Source organism: Schistocerca americana, chromosome 6 (genome assembly GCF_021461395.2).
Source record: "Schistocerca americana isolate TAMUIC-IGC-003095 chromosome 6, iqSchAmer2.1, whole genome shotgun sequence".
Lineage (NCBI taxonomy): Eukaryota > Metazoa > Arthropoda > Insecta > Orthoptera > Acrididae > Schistocerca > Schistocerca americana.
The window spans coordinates 382,077,107-382,099,281 of NC_060124.1; the positions used below are offsets into that span (position 1 = coordinate 382,077,107).

Here is a 22,175-nt window from a genome sequence, read left to right on the forward strand (position 1 = left end):
GCGCGTGAATATTGTAATAAATATCGAGTCTATAGCTACAGGTTTCTGGAGGGGCAAAGCCCCTCTTGTTCCCAATTTCGGGCGCCTATCATCGTGCTTAGTGTGATAGGCGCCTATGTATCGTAATCTGTATCCTGATTCTGGAAAGAGCTGCGTAGCTACAGACGCGCATCTGTTTCGGAAGGGAAGCAAACAAAGAACTTGGGAGCTCGTGATAGGCAGGCATTAGTCTGTGCAAGCACAGCTGTGCCCGTTACTTAAGCCGCTTTCTGCGTGGAAAGTTGAGCCGCGCGGTTACGCAATGAAGTCCTACCGGGTCACCTCTAACGTACGATTCGTGAAGACAGGCAAGGAACTGCATTCATTATTAGTCAAGTGGCAAGGCTGTGGTCGTGGTGTTGGAACTGTTCTCGGAAAGCAACTGTTCGGAGCGGTCTTTCTTTTAGTGAACTATCGTTCTTTTAGTCCTCACGCACTACGCTTAAATGCTACACTCGGAAGACGAAAACCGAATTTCGAAGAAAGGTGTCGTGTTTATATTTTATGTTAGTATCGATTTTGCTAGCCTGATTAGACATCATTAGCCCGAGCATCTGTAAAATATCTGTCCGATTTGGTCTTCACGATGAAGCGAGATTATGACTACACGCGTAACATTTTTTAAAAGGAGGGACTACGATTTCCCTACAGATGCCAGTAAATTTGTAAGGGCGGACGGAAGGAGAGGGGAAGAGGGAGGAAGAGGGGGAGAAGAAAGAAGAGAAGAAAGAGTACTAGTAGGAGGAGGAGGAGATTGTAAAAGAAGAGATGCTTAAAAATTTTGTCCACGCCAGTTAATGCGTTCGAAACTGTTTCACTAATCCGCCAATACTGCGCAGGTTCACCGTGTTAAGTGTCCAGTAGCCGAAGATTACTATATTCCGACGTTTTGGAATGGGTAAAAAATTTCGGAATGGGAACAAAAACATTCAATCCTGTACACAGAATTACTCAATGTTTTTTCACTAGTTACAAACTGTGTAACAGATTCTTCTGCACTGAAAAAGAGAGCGAGTTTAGTTGTTTAAAAATTAGTCAGATTTTCACAATATACGGTTGTTGTCAGTCAATTCGATTGTACTAATGCAGCAAACATATAAACATTTACAGATCTCTTTCTGTCTAATAGAGATGAAATGTGCTTCTTCTCAGTTAAACAAATGAAATGAACTTCCTGCTCAGTGGAACAGTTGTTTTCCTGCAGTTCACACAAAATTACTTCGCCAGCCGCTGTGGCCGAGCGGCTCTAGGCGCTTCAGTCTGGAACCGCGCGACCGCTATGGTCGTAGGTTGGAATCCTGCCTCGGTCATGGATGTGTCTGATGTCCTTAGGTTAGTTAGGTTTAAGTAGTTTTAAGTTCTAGGGGACTGATGACCTCAGATGTTAAGTCCCATGGTGCTCAGAGCCATTTGAACAAAATTACTTCTGCCACATTAACCAATAATTTTAAAACCAAGTAAGAAATTCACCTCCAATGCACGTTTGAAAAACGGTAAAGCGTTTACGTGGGAGCGAATATCGATTGTGGAAGAGGAAATCCGGATATTGGAGTATTTGCGTAACCAACCACAAGTGGTACTGTGAGAGCGGCTTTTGGAATCTGGATTTCGACGACGTAGGTAAACGCAGCCCCCCAACCTCATGAACCATGGACCTTGTCGTTGGTGGGGAAACTGATCTCCGTACCGTAGGTGCAACCACAACGGAGGGGTATCTGTTGAGAGGCCAGACAAATGTCTGGTACCTAAAAAGGGGCAACAGCCCACTCAGTAGTTGCAGGGGCAACAGTCTGGATGGTTGACTGAACTGACCTTGTAACATCAACCAAAACAGCATCGCTGAGGTGCGAAAGCCTGAAAGCCAGGGGAATCTGCAGCCGTAATTTTTCTCGAGGGCATGCAGCTTTGCTGTATGGTTAAATTTTGATGGTATCCTCTTGAGTATCATATTCCGGAGGTAAAGCAGTCCCCTATTCGGATCTTCGGGTGGGGACTACTCAGGAGGATGTCGTTATCAGGAGAAACAAGACTGTTCTTCTACGGATCGGAGCGTGGAATATCAGATCCCGTAATCGGACAGGTAGGTTAGAAAATTTAAAAATGGATAGGTTAAAGTTAGTGGGAAAGTGAAGTTCGAGGGCAGAAGGAACAGTACCTTTGGTCAGGTGAATACAGAGCTATATATACAAAAGCAAATAAGGGTGATGCAAGAGTAGGTTTAAAAAAGATTTAAAAAATAGGATCGCGGATGATCTACTACGAACAGCATAGTGAACGCATTACTGTAACCAAGATAGACACCAAGCTCACATAATGATGAATTTATCTATGCAAAACTATAATCTAAATGCGACAAATTGATATTGTGGTGAACGGCATATACCGACCGCGGGAATCTGGCTTTCCGTGCTACGAACGCATCTCTGTGTCATATCGAACCAAAGATTTTGTTTTATAGACAGTTTGTGAAGGAAGTGGAGAGATCGGTCGTGTCAGAGGAGAGGAGACAATGTATCGTTGTGAGACGCCATTACGGTACATGGTAAATGTTCAAATAGCTTTTTTTGCACAAAATAAAATCCAATAATTAACATAAAGTATTCAAAGTGTGTATATCTCCGTACTGAAATTAGTTAATTATCACTGTACAGATATTAGGAGACGTATATTACTCGGAGGCGATGTTAACGATAGTGCGAACCTGCATTTTTCACGATCATAATTCGTCGAGAGATTATCTCTGAATTAATAAACTTTAAACTTTAACTTACTAAATTGTTGGACCTATCATCCAGATTCATCAAACAACATAGCATACAGATGTGCCGAAAGATTTTCGTAACGAGTAAAGGTTTTAGAGATTTCAGGTGTAGCAGATAACGACGAGGAAATTCAGCGGGATCGCACTGTGGAATACATCTCTGGCTTTCATGTGGTATTTAAAACGAAATATTTATATTTTCCAGGTTTTCAGGAGACTAAAGATAAAAGGGAATAAGGAACTAAGCTAAACCAATCAAAATCAATAACTAAACCACTAGTTAAAATAAAAGCACACACAAAGAATATTTATTTATAAAAATAAAATAAAGAATATTTTTAATTACCTAACCAATAATAATATAGTAAAACACCCACAACAGTGGCACACGTTTATTTGCCAACTAGCTCCGCAGATGAAGAAATTGAAGAACTCTTTGGTAACAGAAAAGAAATTATTCAGATAGTTACGAGACACGAAAAGTTAAAAGTCATGGGGGACTGGAATTCGATAGTAGGGAAAGGAAGGGAAGGAAAAGTAGTAGATGAATATGGACGGGTGGGGGTAAGAAATGAAAGAGTAAGCCGCCTGGTAGAATTTGGCACAGAGCATAACTTAATCACCGTTAACACTTGGTTAAAGAATCATGAAAGAAGGCTGTGTACGTGGGAGAGACCTGCAGACACCGGAAGGGTTCAGACTGATTACATAATGGTAAGACAGAGATTTAGGAACCAGATTTTAAATTGTAAGACATTTCCAGGGGGCAGATGTGGACTGTTACCACAATTATGAACTGTAGATTAAAACTGAAGAAATTGCAAAAAGATGGGAATTTAATGAGATGGGACCTGGATAAATTGAAAGAACTAGAGGTTGTAGAGAGTTTCAGAGGGAACTTTAGGGAACGATTGACAGGAACAGGGGAAAGGGTACAGTAGAAGAAGAAAGGGTAGCTTTGAGAGATGAAATAGTGAAGGCAGTAGAGTATCAAGTAGTTAAAAAAACGAGGGCTAGTAGAAATCCTTGGATAACACAAGAAATATTGAATCTAATTGATGAAAGGAGAAATTATAAAAATGCAGTAAATGAAACAGGCGAAAAGGAATTCAAACGTCTCAATAATGAGATCGACAGGAATTGCAAAACGGCTGAAACGGCTAAGCGGGAAAGCTAGATATAAGGGTGTAGAAGCTTATGTCACTAGGGATAAGATACATGCCACCAACAGAAAAATTAAAGAGACCTTTGGAGAAAAGAGACCCACTTGTATGAATATCAAGAGCTCTGATGATTAACCAGTCCTAAGCAAAGAAGGGAAAGCCGAAAGGTGGAAGGAGTATGTAGAGGGTCTATACAATGGGATGTGCTTAAGGGCAATATTATGGAAATGGAAGAGGACGTAGATGGAGATGAGATGGGAGATATGATACTGCACGTGAAGAATTTGACAGAGCACTGAAGGACGTAAGTAGTAACAAGGCTCCGGGAGTACACGACACTGCGTTAGTACTACTGATAGCCTTGGGAGAGCCAGCCATGAACCAAACTCTTACATCTGATGGGCAAGATGTACGAGACTGGCAAAATATCCTCAGACTTCAAGAAGAATGTAATAAATCCAATTCCAAAGAAAGCAGGTGCTGACAGGTGTGAAAATTACCGAACTGTCAGTTTAATAAGTCACTGTTGCAAAATACTAACAAGAATTCTTTACAGAGGAATGGAATAACTGGTATAAGCTGACATCGGGGAAGATCAGTTTGGACTCTGTAGAAATGTAGAAAAACGCGAGTCGATACTGACCCTACGACTAATCTTAGAAGCTAGGGTAAGAAAAGACAAAACTACGTTCATAGCATTTGTAGACTTATAGAGAGCTTTTGACAATGTTGACTGGAATACTTTCTTTCAAATTCTGATAATGGAAGGGGTAAAATACAAGGAGTGAAATGCTATATATAAGTTGTACACAAACCAGAAGTCAGTTGCAAGAGTCGAAGGGCTGAAAGGGAAGCAATGGTCGAGAAGGGAGTGAGACAGGGTTGTAGCCTATCCCCGGTGTTATTCAATCTTTACGTTGAAGAAGCAGTAAAGGAAACCTAAGAAAAATTTGGAGTAGGAATTAAAATCAAGGGAGAAAAAGTAAAAACCTTGAGGTTTTACGATTATATTTTAATTCTGTTGGACAGCAATGGACCATGAAAAAGAATTGAACGGAATGGATAAAGTCTTGAAAGGAGGCTATAAGATGAACACCAAAAGAAGAAAAACGAGGATAATGGAATGTAGTCGAATTAAATCAGGCGATGCTGAGGGAATCAGATTAGGAACTGAGACACTTAAAGTATTAGATGATTTTTGCTATTTGGAAAGCAATAAAACTGAAATTATGTGTATGGGTTGTACCCATATATGGATGTGAAACATGGACGATAAACAGTTAAGACATGAAGATAATAGGAGCTTTTGAAATGTGGTGCTACGGAAGAATGCTGAAGATTAGATGGGTAAATCACGTAACTAACGAAAATACTCTGAAAAAGTGAGGGACAAGAAATTTGTGGCACAACTTGACCAAAGAAAGGGATCCGCTGATAGGACACATTCTGAGACATCAAGGGATCACCAGTTTATTATTGGGGGTATAAATCGTAGAGGGAGACCAAGAAATGTATATAGCAAGCAGGCTGAGAAGGATGTAGGTTACAATCGTTATTCGGAGATATAGACGCTCGAACAGGAGAGAGCAGCACGATGAACTTCAAACCATTCTTCGGTGCTTCGGACTGAAGACGACGACAACAACACACAGCTCAGTACTACTAATCTATGTTAAAGAATATGTCGTAATCAGAGTATTAAAGGAAATATCCTGTTCAATTTGTAAAAACCTGGTTTTAACCAGTTCGCATAACTCTTTTAATTGATGTGATATATCCCCCTGAATCACAGGCAACAACCTATGTTATCAATAGGTTGTTGTTCCGTCTTGAAATCACAGTTTTCCATCGGATACCTATAGCTAGTGACACAAGACTTATGGTACATCACAACAATAAAGGAAAACAAGATGAAAAGTAGAAATAAAAAAGTTCGGAAATAGAACTGTAGTGTGACCTCCAGCAGACCAGATGAAAGGGCACGCAGATGCCGACCAAAAACGTGAAGAACTACCCCACTGACGACATCTTAATGTGAAAAAGGCGGAACGCGTGTGGGAGAAACAAAATACAGTGCAGCAAGAAAAGGCGGTTTTATTTGCAAAACAACTATTACTTTCAATGTCTTGATGAAGAACACCTTTCAAGACCTAAACTGTTCGTCATGAAAATAGGGAGTGCGCTCGTCTAACAACATTTAAGTGCGCTTCGGTGATGCGGTGTGTTAAATTAGATCTTTTTTATGTTTAAAACGTTGTTCTGCAGATGCCTTAGTTATTTTGGACCATTAGATGGCGTAATGGAATGGTTTCCCAATAACTTTAACAGATGTGGATCGAAGAAAACCTATGCATTCTTGGTATCGTCTGCTGGGTTTACGAAATACTGTATGTTTTGTCTGTATCGCCACACAGTTCCTTCCGAATTTTCATATTTTTTCCACTTGTTTCACACATCACAGCTACAACGCTTTTTCTCGATTCCTCAGCTGCCTTAATGATACTCTGAAGCAAAATATTAGTCATAATTATGACGAAGTTATAATAAGCTGGTTGTTTCTACTGTTTACATAACATAAGGATCGTGCAAACCTGCAAACCTCAACATTGGAATATGAACCGGCTACTACGTCTTCCGACTCGTACAAACATCAACATTTATTTGAGCAAATGCCAAAACTGCTAGTCTGCCAGACATAGCCTTCTGTAAACTTAAGATATCTTCGAGAGTGCTCAAGTGCTGCCATGCACAGCAAAGGCCTTTTCCGCTTTCAGGAATAAGAATATTCTTTTGGCGACAGAGACCTAAAAATCAATGCAAGGGCATGTCCTCAAAATTCCACTTCACCCTTTTGCTTTCGTTCAACGGACATGGTCTTCCCGTCGGTGTAAAACATTTTATCAATACATTCCTTACAATTCTGTGTAATTTGTTTTTTGTTTTCGTGGCAGATGTCCTGTTTGTCCGCTTTGATGAAAGAACACGGCGAAGAGCATTTGTTTTACTTCACAAGGCTACATCGCATTTCTACAGTATTGCTTCTTTCTATGCATTTAGTTTTATTAAATGACAAATCTCTGCTCTCAGTTCCATAATTTCTAACCTTGCTCACTATTTCACTAAGCTCATGAACGGGATCACTAGCTGTGGTATGGTCAACTATTTCTTTTCTTTTAAACACCTTTTCTAAAGTATCCAAAGCTCGCTTTTGCAAACTTCTTGCTTCGCAGCGTTGTGCGCGACTTACAAATCTCTGAAGAATGAATTTGCTTTTATTACTCCTGGAGCCGCGTGGTCAGAGGCGCTTTGCCACGGTTCGCGCGGCTCCTCCCGTCGGAGGTTCGAGTCCTCCCTCGGTATGGGTGTGTGTGTTGTCCTTAGCGTAAATTCGTATAAGCTAGATTAGGAAGTGTGTAAGCCTAGGGACCAATGACCTCAGCAATTTGGTCCTATAGGAACTTACCACCAATTTCCTAATTTTACTCCTGGAGTTATTTACTAATTACGATACAACCACATTAATTTTTCATTATTAATCAAATAAATAATGGACAAAAACGATAAAATATCAGCGAGATAAATCACTGCAATAGTTTATTTCGATAAAATTTAATGATAAATTTTTTCTCAGTAGAGAGGCTTTTAACTGACGACCTCCAGCAAGTCATAAAGAGATCCTGCCAATTGAGCTGCGGAGCCGCGCGGGATTAGCCGAGCGGTCTGAGGCGCTGCAGTCATAGAATGTGCGGCTTGTCCCAGCGGAGGTTCGAGTCCTTCCTCGGGCATGGGAGTGTATGTTTGTCTTTAGGATAATTTAGGTTAAGTAGTGTGTAAGCTTAGGGACTGATGACCTTAGTAATTAAGCCCCATAAGATTTCACACACACACACACACACACACACACACACACACACACACTCACTGAGCTGCGGAGCCACTTTGATTGACACTGTTGTTTTTAACGGATTAGAGCAGAACGAGAAATGTGCAAGCACAATAGCTCCATCGCAAGTTATACGAGTACTACATTCTCACAATGAAATAGGTAACACATCTTGAGAATACAAAAAAATGTAGGTTACTTCCACGAGAAATGAAGTATCTAGAAGTATCTAGTATCTAGAAGCAAAAAATAATAAACCTGAGCAACGTAATTTACTTATTTCCTACACATTATAGCGAGTCATTGACTGGCTTAGAGTAATCAAGTACCTACTCAAAAAAAGCATTGAATTTATGTGAATTAATTTATTTTAAAGTAATTTTTGAGTGCAATTATTATCAGTGTTATTTATGCACTAACTTCTTATCCTTCCAGCTGCATCGTTGTTTTCTGTACTTCCTTCCTCATGCCAGTTTGGAATGTTTGCGCTGTGGTTTGCTGCAGGTAGTAGTAGCATCTTTCTTGAAGGTAACTCCAAAAGTTCGTTTCTCAAATCTCGTTTCTAATCCTCAGCCCGAAAATTAACTAAGGTGCAGTTATCGTATCCACTTTGTCCGCGTGTTTGCATCGAACTATCCGCTCACGTTGCAGTTGGTCATCTTTGGGAAAACCATGCTAAATAACGTTTGCCATATTTCGAACAGTATTAATGAATTCTGACACAGCATAATTATAGTTACCCTTGCTCACGACTGGCATGGAACGAGTTACTTTCTTTTGGATTCACACCTGGACTTCCGTGTTCTGCCGAATGCACAGCCACGAGCGTCCTCAAAGTGACATCAAGGCGCGCAGCGGCTTCTGGGAATTTTTTGCTCACGAGAGGCCGGAATGGTCTACCTCCTTTTTCCAAACATCTTGGTCACACCACGCACCATCGCTTTATCAGACATTTCGACCGCTTACTTGTTTCCATAAAAGCCCATTCACTTAAACACACATTTGAAATACACTCACGCTCATAAATTAAAGATAATGCTGATTCATGGTGAAACGACGCTCTTGTGGGGCGGTTTGCGGGTTTAAATCACCCATGTGGTGCATCTGACCAAAGGTCGTCGCACGGTGGCGCTGGCAGCAGTTGACATACGCAGAAGTGTGTTGATGCATGTCAGTGTACGGTGCAGCGAGTAAGTGTGCAGACGTTTTCAGACGTGCTAGTGGTGACTGTGTATTGAAAATGGCTCGAAGGACACATATTGATGACGTTACGAGGGGTAGAATAACAGGGCGACTGGAGGCTGGTCAAACACAGCAGGTCGCAACACGGGCCCTCCGTGTGCCACAAAGAGTGATCTCAAGATTATGGCAACGATTCCAGCAGACAGGAAACGTGTCCAGGCGCTACAGTACGGGACGTCCACAGCGTACAACACCACTAGAAGACCGATATCTCACCATCAGTGCCCGCAGACGGCCACGGAGTACTGCAGGTAGCCTTGCCCGGGACGTTATCGCAGCCACTGGGACAGTTGTCTCCAGACACACAGTCTACAGACGACTAAACAGATATGGTTCATTCGCCCGGAGACCAAACGTGTATTCCACTGACCCCTGGTCACAGGAGAGCCGGTAAAGCCTGGTGTCAAGAACACAGTACATGGTCATTGGAACAGTGGTCCCAGCTTATGTTCACGGACGATTCCAGGTATAGTCTGAACAGTGAATCTCGCCGGGTTTTCACTTGGGGTGAACCAGGAACCAGGTACCAACCCCTTAATATCCTTGAAAGGGACCTGTATGGAGGTCGTAGTTTGTTGGTGTGGGGTGGGATTATGATTGGTGCACGTACACGCCTGTTTGTCTTTGACAAAGGAACTATAACAGGTCAGGTGTATCGGGACGTCATTTTACACCAGTATGTCCGCCTTTTCAGGGGTGCAGTGGGTCCCACCTTCCTCCTGATGGATGATAACGCACGGCCCCACCGAGCCGCCATCGTGGAGGAATATCTTGAAACAGAAGATATCAGGCGAATGGTGTGGCCTGCCTGTCCTCCAGGCCTAAACTCCATCGAGCACGACTGCGATCTCCTCGGTCGCCGGCCGAAGTGGCCGTGCGGTTAAAGGCGCTGCAGTCTTTAACCGCAAGACCGCTGCGGTCGCAGGTTCAAATCCTGCCTCGGGCATGGATGTTTGTGATGTCCTTAGGTTAGTTAGGTTTAACTAGTTCTAAGTTCTAGGGGACTAATGACTCAGCAGTTGAGTCCCATAGTGCTCAGAGCCATTTGAACCATCCCCTCGGTCGACGTATCGCTGCACGTCTTCAAACCCCTACAACACTTGAGCAGTTCCGACAGGCACTGGTGCAAGAATGGGAGGCTATACCCTAGCAGCTGCTCGACGACTTGATTCAGAGTGTGCCAACCCTTTTTGCGGCCTGTGTACGTGTGCATGGTGATCATATCCCATATTGTTGTTGGGGTACATGCGCATAAAACAGTGGCGTTTCGTAGCACATGTGTTTCGGGACGGTTTTCTCAACTTATCTCCAATACCGTGGACTTACAGATCTGTGTCGTGTGTGTTCCCTATGTGCCTATAGTATTAGCGCCAGTTTTGTGTAGTGCCATGTTGTGTGGCGCCACATTCCGCAATTATCTTTAATTTATGAGCACGATTGTAGTTTTTCTTAACCCCATCCGATACCCTAGAAACTGGCATGTAGTACCACCTTCAAAAATTATAGCTGATCTTGTATCGGCTCAGAAATTACTGCAGGGATTTTTCACTGATGGATAGAGGAATTCAGAGGAAGGCTTGTGTACATAAGTTATTGTTCAAATAAGGGGCAGTCAATAGATTCCCGTCCGAAAGCCTACAGTCCAGAAACGGCACGCCAATCAGGCAAAATCGCCGTGGGTATTGACGCGGTTAGCCCACTGACGCACCACGTTGAAGAAACCAGTTCAGTAAAACATCGTGTCCAGTTGCGTCAAGAAGTCTGTAAGTGCCTGCTGCACATCCTTGTCCGACATGAATCGTCGATCCTTCAAGGCCTTTTTTAATGGACCGAAGGTCTGATAACCGCATGGGGAGAGATCAGGGGTATAGGGAGGGTGCTCCAGTTTCTCTCACTTGGTCTTAATGGATGAGGATGGCCTCCCAGATCGACCGGCGTCTTGTGTCGAACAGCAACTAGCGGAATTTGTGCACCATTCTGTAGGGAAGCAGCCTAATCACGCTGTAGTAAATTCACATCAGTTTCCATTGTGTGCCAGCCAGTCTGCTGTAACTAGCTCTGACGTCATAAATGTTGCGCAATACTTTAAAAATCAAGCAAAGAACCTAAAACTTTTCTAGCATGTCAGGAATAATACTAAATTAATGTGTGTTAAATATCAGTTCGATAACTTCAGCCATTTTCGAAATTTGGGCGTTTTTCTGAAAAAATCATTGGCGCAACAGAAAAGAGCTAGAGACTTCAAAATTTATATTTAGATTCATCTTTCATAATGATTTAATAAAAACAGTACTTTGGATTTCACAAATTAAGATTTTAGTGGAAATTCATGATTTTCTGGTTTTCGTCTCAAAACTGAAGGAAGCAAGATAGATTAAGTAGGCTAATAAATAAGGCTAGGATGTTTAGATTTAAATAGGTTGGAGGTCCGCTATGACTATGAAGATGTGAAAAGTTTCTTTTGAATACCTATAAAATTATAGCGATAGCGGATCTCAAAAGGGCCAGTTCAGAGCTCATCTACTGCGTGCAGTGTAATTTAATTAATTCTCTCGCCCAAAATATTTAACTTAGCCACGTCAAAATTTTATTATCAATACTTACCTGCATGCTGAATGCACGTTTAAATTAAGAGCTTCATCGGCCATCAGCAAAAGAAGCTATAAATTATTATGTAACTTGAAGTGGTGCGTTACTAGCCCAGCGGCTAGTCGAGAGAGCCGATTTGATCAGGCGTTCCCTTAGCCGTCCGCACCGCGGCTTTATATATAAGAACGCTGCGCGAGGAAGCAAGGCCCCAGTTCTCTCCAGACGCTGAATGACACGCCATCTGTGTCGGGAGTCGCGTCGCATCAGTGTCACTGCTACAAACAGCCTCGGGTGCCGTATTAAGTTACTAGAGATACGCGGAACCATGAAAACATTTCAAGTGAAGTGTTAATTCTGGGATGATTTTCATTATCTAGCTTCAGTTTGCGTATTGTCGTATTTTCACGTGCCGTCGCGGGACAGACATTCTACCAAATATTTTGCGTAGCGTTTGATGAAATATTTTCATCAAATTATGGCGAGCATTCTTTTTAACATTTAATTCGGACATTTATAGTTGCATCAGCGCATTAGACTCTGAACTGCTCTGTTAATAAGGTTGTAGGGATACTTGTGTTTTTTATCAGTGAATTTCAGAATATACTCAGCTATTTTGGAAAACCGGTTTTGATTAGAAATCCCGGACAATCTCCTAATTCCTCAGAGCTATAAGCTGCAGCTATAATGGTATTCTCAGATGAAGTGGGCACTAGGATCTCTAATTGCTGGCTCCACGTTTTGTTAAATCACTTTCTGGGTGCTAAAAAGCAAATAGAGAGCCAGTGTTGAGAACGGCGAAAGACAGCATTAACAACATTCTAAAAGCCTGAAACGGATTCAACATGCAAGCATTTATACAGCAATTAGATTAATTATTTTTACAAGTTATTCGCCGCCCCACAATTCCACAACGGTGGTTCTCGACAGACATGCTGCTCCATACAAATTCTTCGTTCTGCTATGGTTCATCTACCAGTGTTGGTCCTTCGGCAGCCAAGAAAAGAATAACAGAACATTGGTCCTACTTGGAAGCGTTTAGTAACAACGTCACTATAGTTCACGTTTCAGGATTTAGCGCACGCACATCGGAAAGACACGAATGTCACACCAATCCCTTGCCTACATGTCGGTGCTTATACACTGAGTCGCGCTACGTTGTAGATATATGCTGCAGCAACACCCTCAAAGGGAAACTTTTTGATCGCCAATTATAGCAATGAGCGTGTAGTAAAAGTATTGTTATATGTTCCACATTTAATTCGAATTTGTGGTGATATCTCGAGGCAATAAGCTGGTCAGTTTGAGAGGAGACAGTATCTGTCGCGAAAAGAAGTAAGCAGCCGCCACAACGAAAGAGAGCAGCGGAGTTTAACGTGCCTGGAAAACGAATCCTTGTCAGACCGTGGATTTTTCAGCCTGCCTTTTAACTTAGCATTCACTTTTCAGTGATGTGGAGATTCACCTGGAAACGTGGTTTGAATTCCACGTTAAACTATAGGCCTCCTTTTCCTAGCTGGATAACTAGGATACGATAGGAACACGCAAGTCGACGAAATGGCGTCCAGTTGGGAGATTTGCACTGGGTTATTGAGCCATATACAGTTATTTCTAGAAATCTATACATGTCGTATACATGTTGTCCCCCGCCGCGTTTCCCATTCTGTATGTAAAGGATAATCTCAGCTCAGAAACTGCTGTAGGGATTTTGACACGGTTTTAAGTATTATATTATCAGAATGAAAAACAAAAAACGTGAATATGTCCTGGGCAGAACTATGGATGTAAAAGAAGGGAACTAGCTTTTCGACTTATCTGGCAGCTTCAGAGACGTTTAAATCAGAACATCTTGATATCTTCGAGCTTCTTTACTTCCTAGTATTAGTACCCATGTCATGTAATATAGTGCATCGTGTCAAGTAAAGCAACATGACATATGATGTCATGTCGTATAATATGACACATACCACCATGTCACCCAACATGGCATTTGTTATGTCGTACAATATGATACGTGCCATTTGAGTTTAAGATGAATGCATGCGAACTCCAGGTTCATCCCGTTATAGATGCAGGCCCACTCTATGATATTTCCTGTTCTAGATGCATCCCACTCGCTAGAAGCACACAAATTTGTGTCTGTTTCTTCTTATGCCCCTCACCATACATATAACAGGAGGTGGGTCTCAGAGGGCACACTGCACTGAGGAAGTATGGTTACTTTGTAAGAAAGCGCGATAGGTCAATATGTTTTGTTTTAAATGTCTTTGAAGCTACCGCGTAAATCTAAAAGACTCTGTCCAGGACATATTCGCTTTTTTTCCATTCTGGTTACCAACTTTTATTAAAAAATGGTTCAAATGGCTCTGAGCACTATGGGACTTAACTTCTGAGGACATCAGTCCCCTAGCACTTGGAACTACTTAAACCTAACTAACCTAAGGTCATCACACACATCTATGCCCGACGCAGGATTCGAACCTGCGACCGTAGCGGTCGCGTGGTTCCAGACTGTAGCGTCTAGAACCGCTCGGCCACTTCGGCCGGCCAACTTTTATTCTACAACGATTTTTGACATTAGATAGCATAGCTTAGAAATCTAAATAGGTTTTTGTCGACTCGAGCGATGACTGGCCCAGTATATGTTCTTCTTATTATCTTTCAAAGCATGCTGCTCATATTGTAGCAGCGTATAAAGCTTTCACAAAACAGCAGTACAACCATTAACTGAAAAAAAAAACCTCACGTAAGATTCGAATGACGCCAGATTTTTGAAAGCAAGATTCCAATGTTATCGCAGTAACGCATTTTTTTATTTGTTTGATTCACTTTAAACGGTTATGGTGCAACGAATTCTAAGTGCTACATTTAGCTCGACTTTAAGCCACCGAATCTCAACAACGGATAAAGATTTTTGGATAAAAAAACTCGTTTTAAATTTTCCATTCATCTATCTTCGTGCAAGGTTTGAACTGATTCGTACAAGTTTTAAGTATAGAAGTGGCGCGCTTCAAAGACCCCAGACAAACGTGTTTCTTGCATTTAAAATGCAAACGAAGCAAAATTTTGTTAAACGGCTAATACTTATCTTAGACCAAAGTCTGATACACTGTTGGAGCTAATGTGAATCATTTCTCCCTCCAGTCTGCAGTTATTTGAGGGTGACTATTTTTGCACTTAAAATCCAAACGAGGATGACTGTTTTTGCACGTCAAATCCGAACGATGGAGTTACAAATGATATCATTAGCTGAGCATTAATTTCAGCCGAATCAAAATCTTTTGCAAAAGGAATTAATCCATTCGCACCATGTGCCTGGGAGCCAACTCCGGTTCATCTTTCAAACCTTGCCTAATATACTGTAACACAGTTACAGTAAGACACATGTTCGAATGTTTATACAATTGTCATCTGGTCCGGACAAATCCAAAAACTTTTTACCACGTGTTAATAGGTCAGATAGTAACTGAATACCAAGACGCTCTGCTCCCAAACCGCGATTCTGCGCGTGGCCTTTCCCGACATAGTTGCTGAAGTGCTTACGCGCTATAATGGTGGACTGCCTTATGATGAAGTTCTGTGTACATAATTTTTCACCACTACGTCAGGCAAGTCGCACGGTCGTAGATACTTAACGCTACGCGTGCAAAGCCGGTGCGCGTCGCTAGTTGTATAAAGCAGTCGTGTTTGTCGCCTCAGATTGAAAGCCTTGCACATGACGGTCTAACTACCCCAGATGGACTGCCACGATCAATAACTCCACACGATCATTTCACTTCTTGAACTTCTTGCTGCATACAAAGACGTAACTTGGCGGTGTTTGCGCCGCAATAGAAGATGCGGAAGTCTTGCTATTTATTTTTGCACACCTCTCTGATGCCTATGCGAAACTTTCAACATCAACGAACGTTATATCACTGCAATTGCCTTTTCAACAACTTTCGAATGCCGTTAAAAAGTATTCTGTACAACTAAAAAAGATATCTGGTTTAATGTCTAGGGCGATACGAGAGTTGATAGGATGTCACACGCGGCAGAATTACATGGCATTCGCTTCGATATCTTGAACCATGTGTCAAATAAAATACTTGTTACGTGCTAAGCGACTCACCCAATGAATGTTGAGTTGTATACTTTGTATAAAAGTAATTCTCATTAGTTTCTTCTTCTTCTTTTTTTCCTCCGGGCGAGTCTGATGTTGAATCAAGCCGAAAGGCGTTAAGCTGTGTGGTCTATGAAGATAAAAAGCGATCAACTAGGAACATTACATTAGTTAGTGGTATTATGATAGCGGACACGTACTGTAATACCATTTATTGGCAAACGCCTTAACCTTATCTATATAGTCTGGATCACTAAATTATTTTGCAACAGAGTATTCAATCCTGGCTGATCATTTTAATTTATGAGTTGTAAAACCGTTGATGGCGATGTCGAACACCACACACACACACACACACACACACACACACTTTGTTAAAGGAAATAGCTGTCCCTCTTCCGTAACACATGACCTTCGGAGAACTGGTTAGGTTTTTATCTTTTTCTTCGTTCGCTAATGACAGTACACATTTGAAATGTCGGTGAAGCACTGAAACAGTCCAGCTGTCTTACGCAAACGCATATATATGAATATCAGCGTTGTCTTAGTTATTGCTGTAACAATTCAGTATACACTTTTGTTACAAACTGACTTCAACAAAAGGTGCTTCTAAGTCTAGCCTAAATGCGACAAAAATCTCAGTCATACAGGGAAATTAGTGACAAAACTATCAAACAAGCAACGCAATGCTCAGTCAGTAAATCATCGTAGTAACACAGCTTTGATTTCATTGGGACGTACGAATCGGGCTTACGTGGTAGGCTCATCGATGAAAATGACGGACGGGTTGTTGACGAGTTCCTGGGCGATGCTGAATCTCTTGCGCTCTCCACCAGACAGCTTGTCGGTGAAGGTGCTGCTGCAATGGGACAGCCCCAGCGCGGCCAGCACCTCGTCCACCTGTGGCAACAGAAAATAAGTCTTCACCACCGGTTACAGACAGCACGTTTTTGAGGACACATATTTCAAAAATTATTCATTTTATCGCTATTTTACCAGCTTCTTCCATTTCTTGAGTATTTGTCGCGCATCGGCGGTAGTTTGTATAGTTATAAGACGTGTGTATTTCTATTGTCAAACCACAATTTATGAAAGACGTATATATTTTATTAATAGGATTAAATAGGAATAATTAATATTTGTCATGTTCGAAATAATTGTGGTAGCAGGGAATGTCTGCACCAAAGTATTGTTGGCAAGAGAGATCGCATATTGATATAATTTTAAAAAGGACGGGAGAGACAATGTATGGATTCATTTTAAGAAAAGAGCGGGAAAGACCGCGCATTGACACATTTTGTAATGGTAGCTGGGACTGTCTGCACCAGAAAGCATTGTTGGCAGGAGAGACCGCACTATAGCGTTCGTAGGAAGTCAGTGGTAAGCGAGAAGTGAAGCGAGTCGGTAGCATGTCTGAAGCGAGAGGTTGAGAGGAGTGGTGTGCCTGCCAGCCACTAGCTGTGATTTATAAGGGATTATAAACGGATGTACAGAGACATCAGCTAACTATTATCATAAGAGGAACTAATATTATTGAATTATTTTCTTGAGGAACTCAAGACTATTGAAGGTATGTTTGCGCAATGCTACTTGTAAGATTATTGTAAAAAGTAAGTCCCATTTGAACGTTTGTAAAATCATTTCATTCAGAATATAATTAAATTTTGCCAGCAATATTGCATTTTTGATTATAATCCATCCCAAAAACCATCAACGTAAAACTTTGCAAAATTTTATTGTTGTCAAGAAAAAGTTTAACTATGAATTACGTAACTTCAGTCAAATTAATTAAAGAATAACGTCAGCTGTGCTATTAAAGAATAACGTCAGCTTTGGTAATAAATACAGCCACTTATTATGAAAGCTCACCAGCAGATAATAGAGTATAGTAAGACAGAGTAAGTATATTAATGTCGCAGTTCGATGTAGCAGTCAGATGGCGATCCAGTAACAGTAAAAAAGGTAAAGAGCAGTTTTGCATTTTTGCAGGTAACGAATGAGGGCCACGACGACGACACATTCTATGTTTCGTCTAAATAATCAGCAAATCACTTTTAATAATCAGCATTTAAATTTGTATGCGAAGATTGAGAAAGAGAATTAATTTCAAAGGGAAGATTTCATCTGTTATTATTAAGCAAGAGATAGAAATCCTAAGCGAAGGTTTCATAGGTTATTGTAAAAGGGAAGGTTGCGTAACAAAATAGATATAGAGGAGACGGGAAGGTTTCATAGTTTAACAGATTTAACATGATTAAATTGAGGGATGGCCCTTTGTCCTCCCTGTCGCCACCCCATTACCTCCTGGGACGAAATATGTGGCTGGCTCTGAGCACTATGGGACTTAACATCTATGGTCATCAGTCCCCTAGAACTTAGAACTGCTTAAACCTAACTAACCTAAGGACATCACACAACACCCAGTCATCACGAGGCACAGAAAATCCCTGACCCCGCCGGAAATCGAAACCGGGAACCTGGGCGCAGGAAGCGAGAACGCTACCGCACGACCAAGAGTTGCGGACACGAAATATGTGTACCCAGCGTGTAGTGTTATTTACGTGATAGTCACCGAAAGTTTTCTAAATGTTTGCGTATCGTGTAAATGAAGCGGTACTAGTGGGATGTGAGATGTAGCGAAACTGCCTTGTAACTAATTGCAGTAAGGCCAGCACACCGAGTCTCGTTGTTAATCCGCCAGGCTGATTCGACCCGGTGCCGGCGCTTCTCCCCGTCCCGAAAGCGGCGCTTTAACGGGCAGGGCTATCCGGTCAGATTAATTCCAACAACTTGTTCGCGTTAAACTGTAATAAGCACTCAGGACAAAATAATAGTTACGCCCTGAGGACATGTACATGTAACCACATTGTCCACAACCCACTGTATGATGAATGGCAGAGGGTACCACGCACCACTATAACTGACTTCATTTCCTGTTCCACTAGCAAACAGAGCGAGGGAAAAGCCACGATCTAAAAGTCTCTGTGAGAGCCTTAGATTTTCGCATCTTATCTTCGTGGTCCTTCCGTGACATATACGTTGGCTATAGAAGAATCGTTCTGCAGTCTGCCTCAAATTCCTGTTCTTTAAATTTCTGTAGCATTGATTCGCGAAAAGAGCGTCGTTTTCCATCCAGGGATTCCTATTTCCTTCTCAGTGATAATTGTGAGCAGATCAAACGAACCGATAACAAATCTAGCAGCACGACTGAATTGTTTCGATGTCTTCCAATAACCCAACCTGGTGGAGATCCCAAACACTCAAGAATGGGTCGCACTAGCGCCCTATTCGCCGTCTCCTTTACATATAAACTACACATTCCCGAAATTCTCCCAATAAAATGAGGTCAAGCATTCACCTTACGTGCTACCGTCCTTCCGTTCTCATTATGTTTCATATCGCTTTGCAACGTTACGAATAGGTATTTAACTGACGTGACTGTGTCAAGCAGGCCCCTACTAATGCTGTATTCGAACGTTACATCATAGTTTTTTCTAATCATCCGCCTTAACTTATATCTTTCTACATTTGGAGCATGCTGCCATTCATCGCACCAACTAGAAAGTCTGTCTACAGTCATCTTGTATATTTCTACAGTCACTCAAGGACGACACCTCCTCGTACACCAAAGTGTTATCAGCAGATAGTCACAGGCTCTGAGCACTATGGGACTTAACATCTGAGGTCTTCAGTCCCCTAGAACTTACAAGGGAACCTCCCCATTGCATCCCCCTCAGATTTAATTACAAGTTGGCACAGTGGATAGGCCTTGAAAAACTGAACACAGATCAATCGAGAAAACAGGAAGAAGTTGTGTGGAACTATGAAAAAAAGCAAAATATACAAACTGAGTAGTCCATGCGCAAGATACGCAGCATCAAGGGCCCTGTAAACTCTGAAGCGCCGTGGTCCCGTGGTTAGCGTGAGCAGCTGCGAAATGAAAGGTCTTTGGTTCAAGCCTACTCGTGTGAAATTTTTTTTATTTTCAGACTATTATCAAAGTTAAGGCACTCAAACATAATCAACTTCGCTCTCCAAAATTCCAGCACATGTTCAGATTTGCTTGGATACATGCAGGATTTGACGGTCTACGCGTGGAAAAATTTGAAAACGTTAGAAACATATGTTTTGACAGAGCACAGGGAAAACTGTGCGACTGTGAAACTGTTGCAGTCATTTGTTGTAGTTCATGTGACAAACTCTCATGTTTTCATCACTTTTTTTGGAGTGATTATCACATCTACAAGAAAACCTAAATCGGCAAGGTAGAAGAATGTTTTTACCCATTCGCCAAGTGTACAAGTTAGATGGGTCGACAACATATTCCTGTCAGGGGACGCACATGCCGTCACCAGTGTCGTATAGAATATATCAGACGTATTGTCCTGTGGAGGAATCGGTTGACGTATGACCTTGCGAGCAAATGTTTTCGGTGCCCACTGGAGAGGCACGTCATTTCGTCTACTAATCGCACGGTTTTGCGGTGCGGTGGCAAAACACAGACACTAAACTTATTACAGTGAACAGAGACGTCATTGTACGAACGGACGGATCATAACTTTTCGAGAATAAAGAAAGTTAAATTTTCACCCGATGGAAGACTTGAACCAAGGACCTCTCCCTCCAGAGCTGCTCACGCTAACCACAAGACCACGGCGCTCCTCAGCTCACAATCTCCTTAATGTTGCATATGTTGCGCATGGACTATTTAGTTCGTATATTTTGCTTATTTTTTTCATAGTTCCACACAACTTCTTCCTGTTTTCTCGATTGATCTGTGTCCAGTTTTTCAAGGCCTATCCACTGTGCCAACTTATAACTAAATCTGAGGGGGGTGCGATGGGGAGGTTCCCTTGTTAGAACTACTTAAACCTAACTAACCTAAGGACATCGCACACATCCATGCCCGAGGCAGGATTCAAACCTGCGACCGTAGCGGTCGCACAGTTCCAGACTGAAGCACCTAGAACCGCTCGGCCAAGAGAACAAGAGTGGTCCCGTCACACTTCCCTGGGGCACTGCTGACAATACCCATGTCTCTGATGAACATTCACCATTGAGGACGATGTACTGGTTTATATTACTTAAAAAGGCTTCAAAGTCAAATGTGTGGGAACCTAAACCGTATGCACGGACCTTCGACAACAGTCTTCAGTGGGGCGCCGATCAATCGCATACACTTCGATGTTGATCGAACCTGCCGGTATCTGATCTACAGTGCGCTCGTGAATTTCTTCGATGTCATCCTTTAATCTGAAACATTCGAGCAGTAATCAAGAGTAGATCGTAGTAGTATTCTATACGCGACCACATTTAGAGATGAACCACACTTTTCCCGATCCCCTTTAACCTCGGGAAAGATTCCCGGTAGTCACGCTAATACGAGGGTTGGAACTTAAATAGTGGCAACTACTTTTTCACAACCGATACAAAAGAATTACATGTTTGCACCTGTTACTGGCCTTCAAAGTAGTCACCAGCGTTGTGTAGATCCCGTTGCCAGCGATGTGGAAGGCGTAGTATACCGTTAGCGGAGCCTGTTGTGTTGATGGTGCGACTGGAGCGATCTACTGCCTGTTGAATCTCTGAAACAGTTCTGAAGCGAATGCCGCGAAGTGGTTCCTTCATCTTCGGAATCAGATCAAAGTCACAAGGATTTAAGTCTGGGGAATATGGTGGATGATGCAGTACTTCCCAGTCACATCGACCGAACAGAGCAGCCACAGCTTGCGCTGTATGCGCCCGCGCATTGTCGTTCAAAATGATGGGTGGGTTGCGCAGAAAGCGTCGCCGCTTCTTTCGTGAAGCTTTTTCTTGGAGCATCACGTGCGACCAGCTTTGCGAAAGAAGCGGCGACACATTCTGCGCAACCCACCCATCATTTTGCACGACAATGCGCGTGCACATACAGCGCAAGCTGTGGCTGCTCTGTTCGGTCGATGGGACTGGGAAACCATCCACCATACTCCCCGGACTTAAGTCCTTGTGACTTTGATTTGGTTCCGAAGATGAAGGAACCACTTCGTGGCATTCACTTCAAAACTGTTCTAGAGATTAGAGAGGCAGTAGACCACTCCGTTCGCACCATCAACAGAACAGGGTCGGCAGAAGGTGCACGTGCCCGTCGACCTGGGGCCGGACCGCAGCGACGCACGGATGCACGCCAAGACCGTAGGATCCTACGCAGTGCCTTAGGGGACCGCACCGCCACTTCCCAGCAAATTAGGGACACTGTTGCTCCTGGGGTATCGGCGAGGACCATTCGCAACCGTCTCCATGAAGCTGGGCTACGGTCCCGCACACCGTTAGGCCGTCTTCCGCTCACGCCCCAACATCGTGCAGCCCGCCTCCAGTGGTGTCGCGACAGGCGTGAATGGAGGGACGAATGGAGACGTGTCG

At 42.5% G+C, this 22,175-nt stretch overlaps 1 protein-coding gene across 1 annotated transcript in view; it reads right to left on the reverse strand.

The window, feature by feature from the left end:
- LOC124619470 (ATP-binding cassette subfamily G member 4-like) overlaps positions 1 to 22,175 on the reverse strand; it is a 390,958-nt gene that overhangs the window by 56,192 nt on the left and 312,591 nt on the right. The window contains exon 5 of the mRNA XM_047145871.1: positions 16,531 to 16,676. Within this exon, the coding sequence (XP_047001827.1) occupies positions 16,531 to 16,676 (146 nt within the window). The remainder of the gene's footprint in view (positions 1 to 16,530; positions 16,677 to 22,175) is intronic.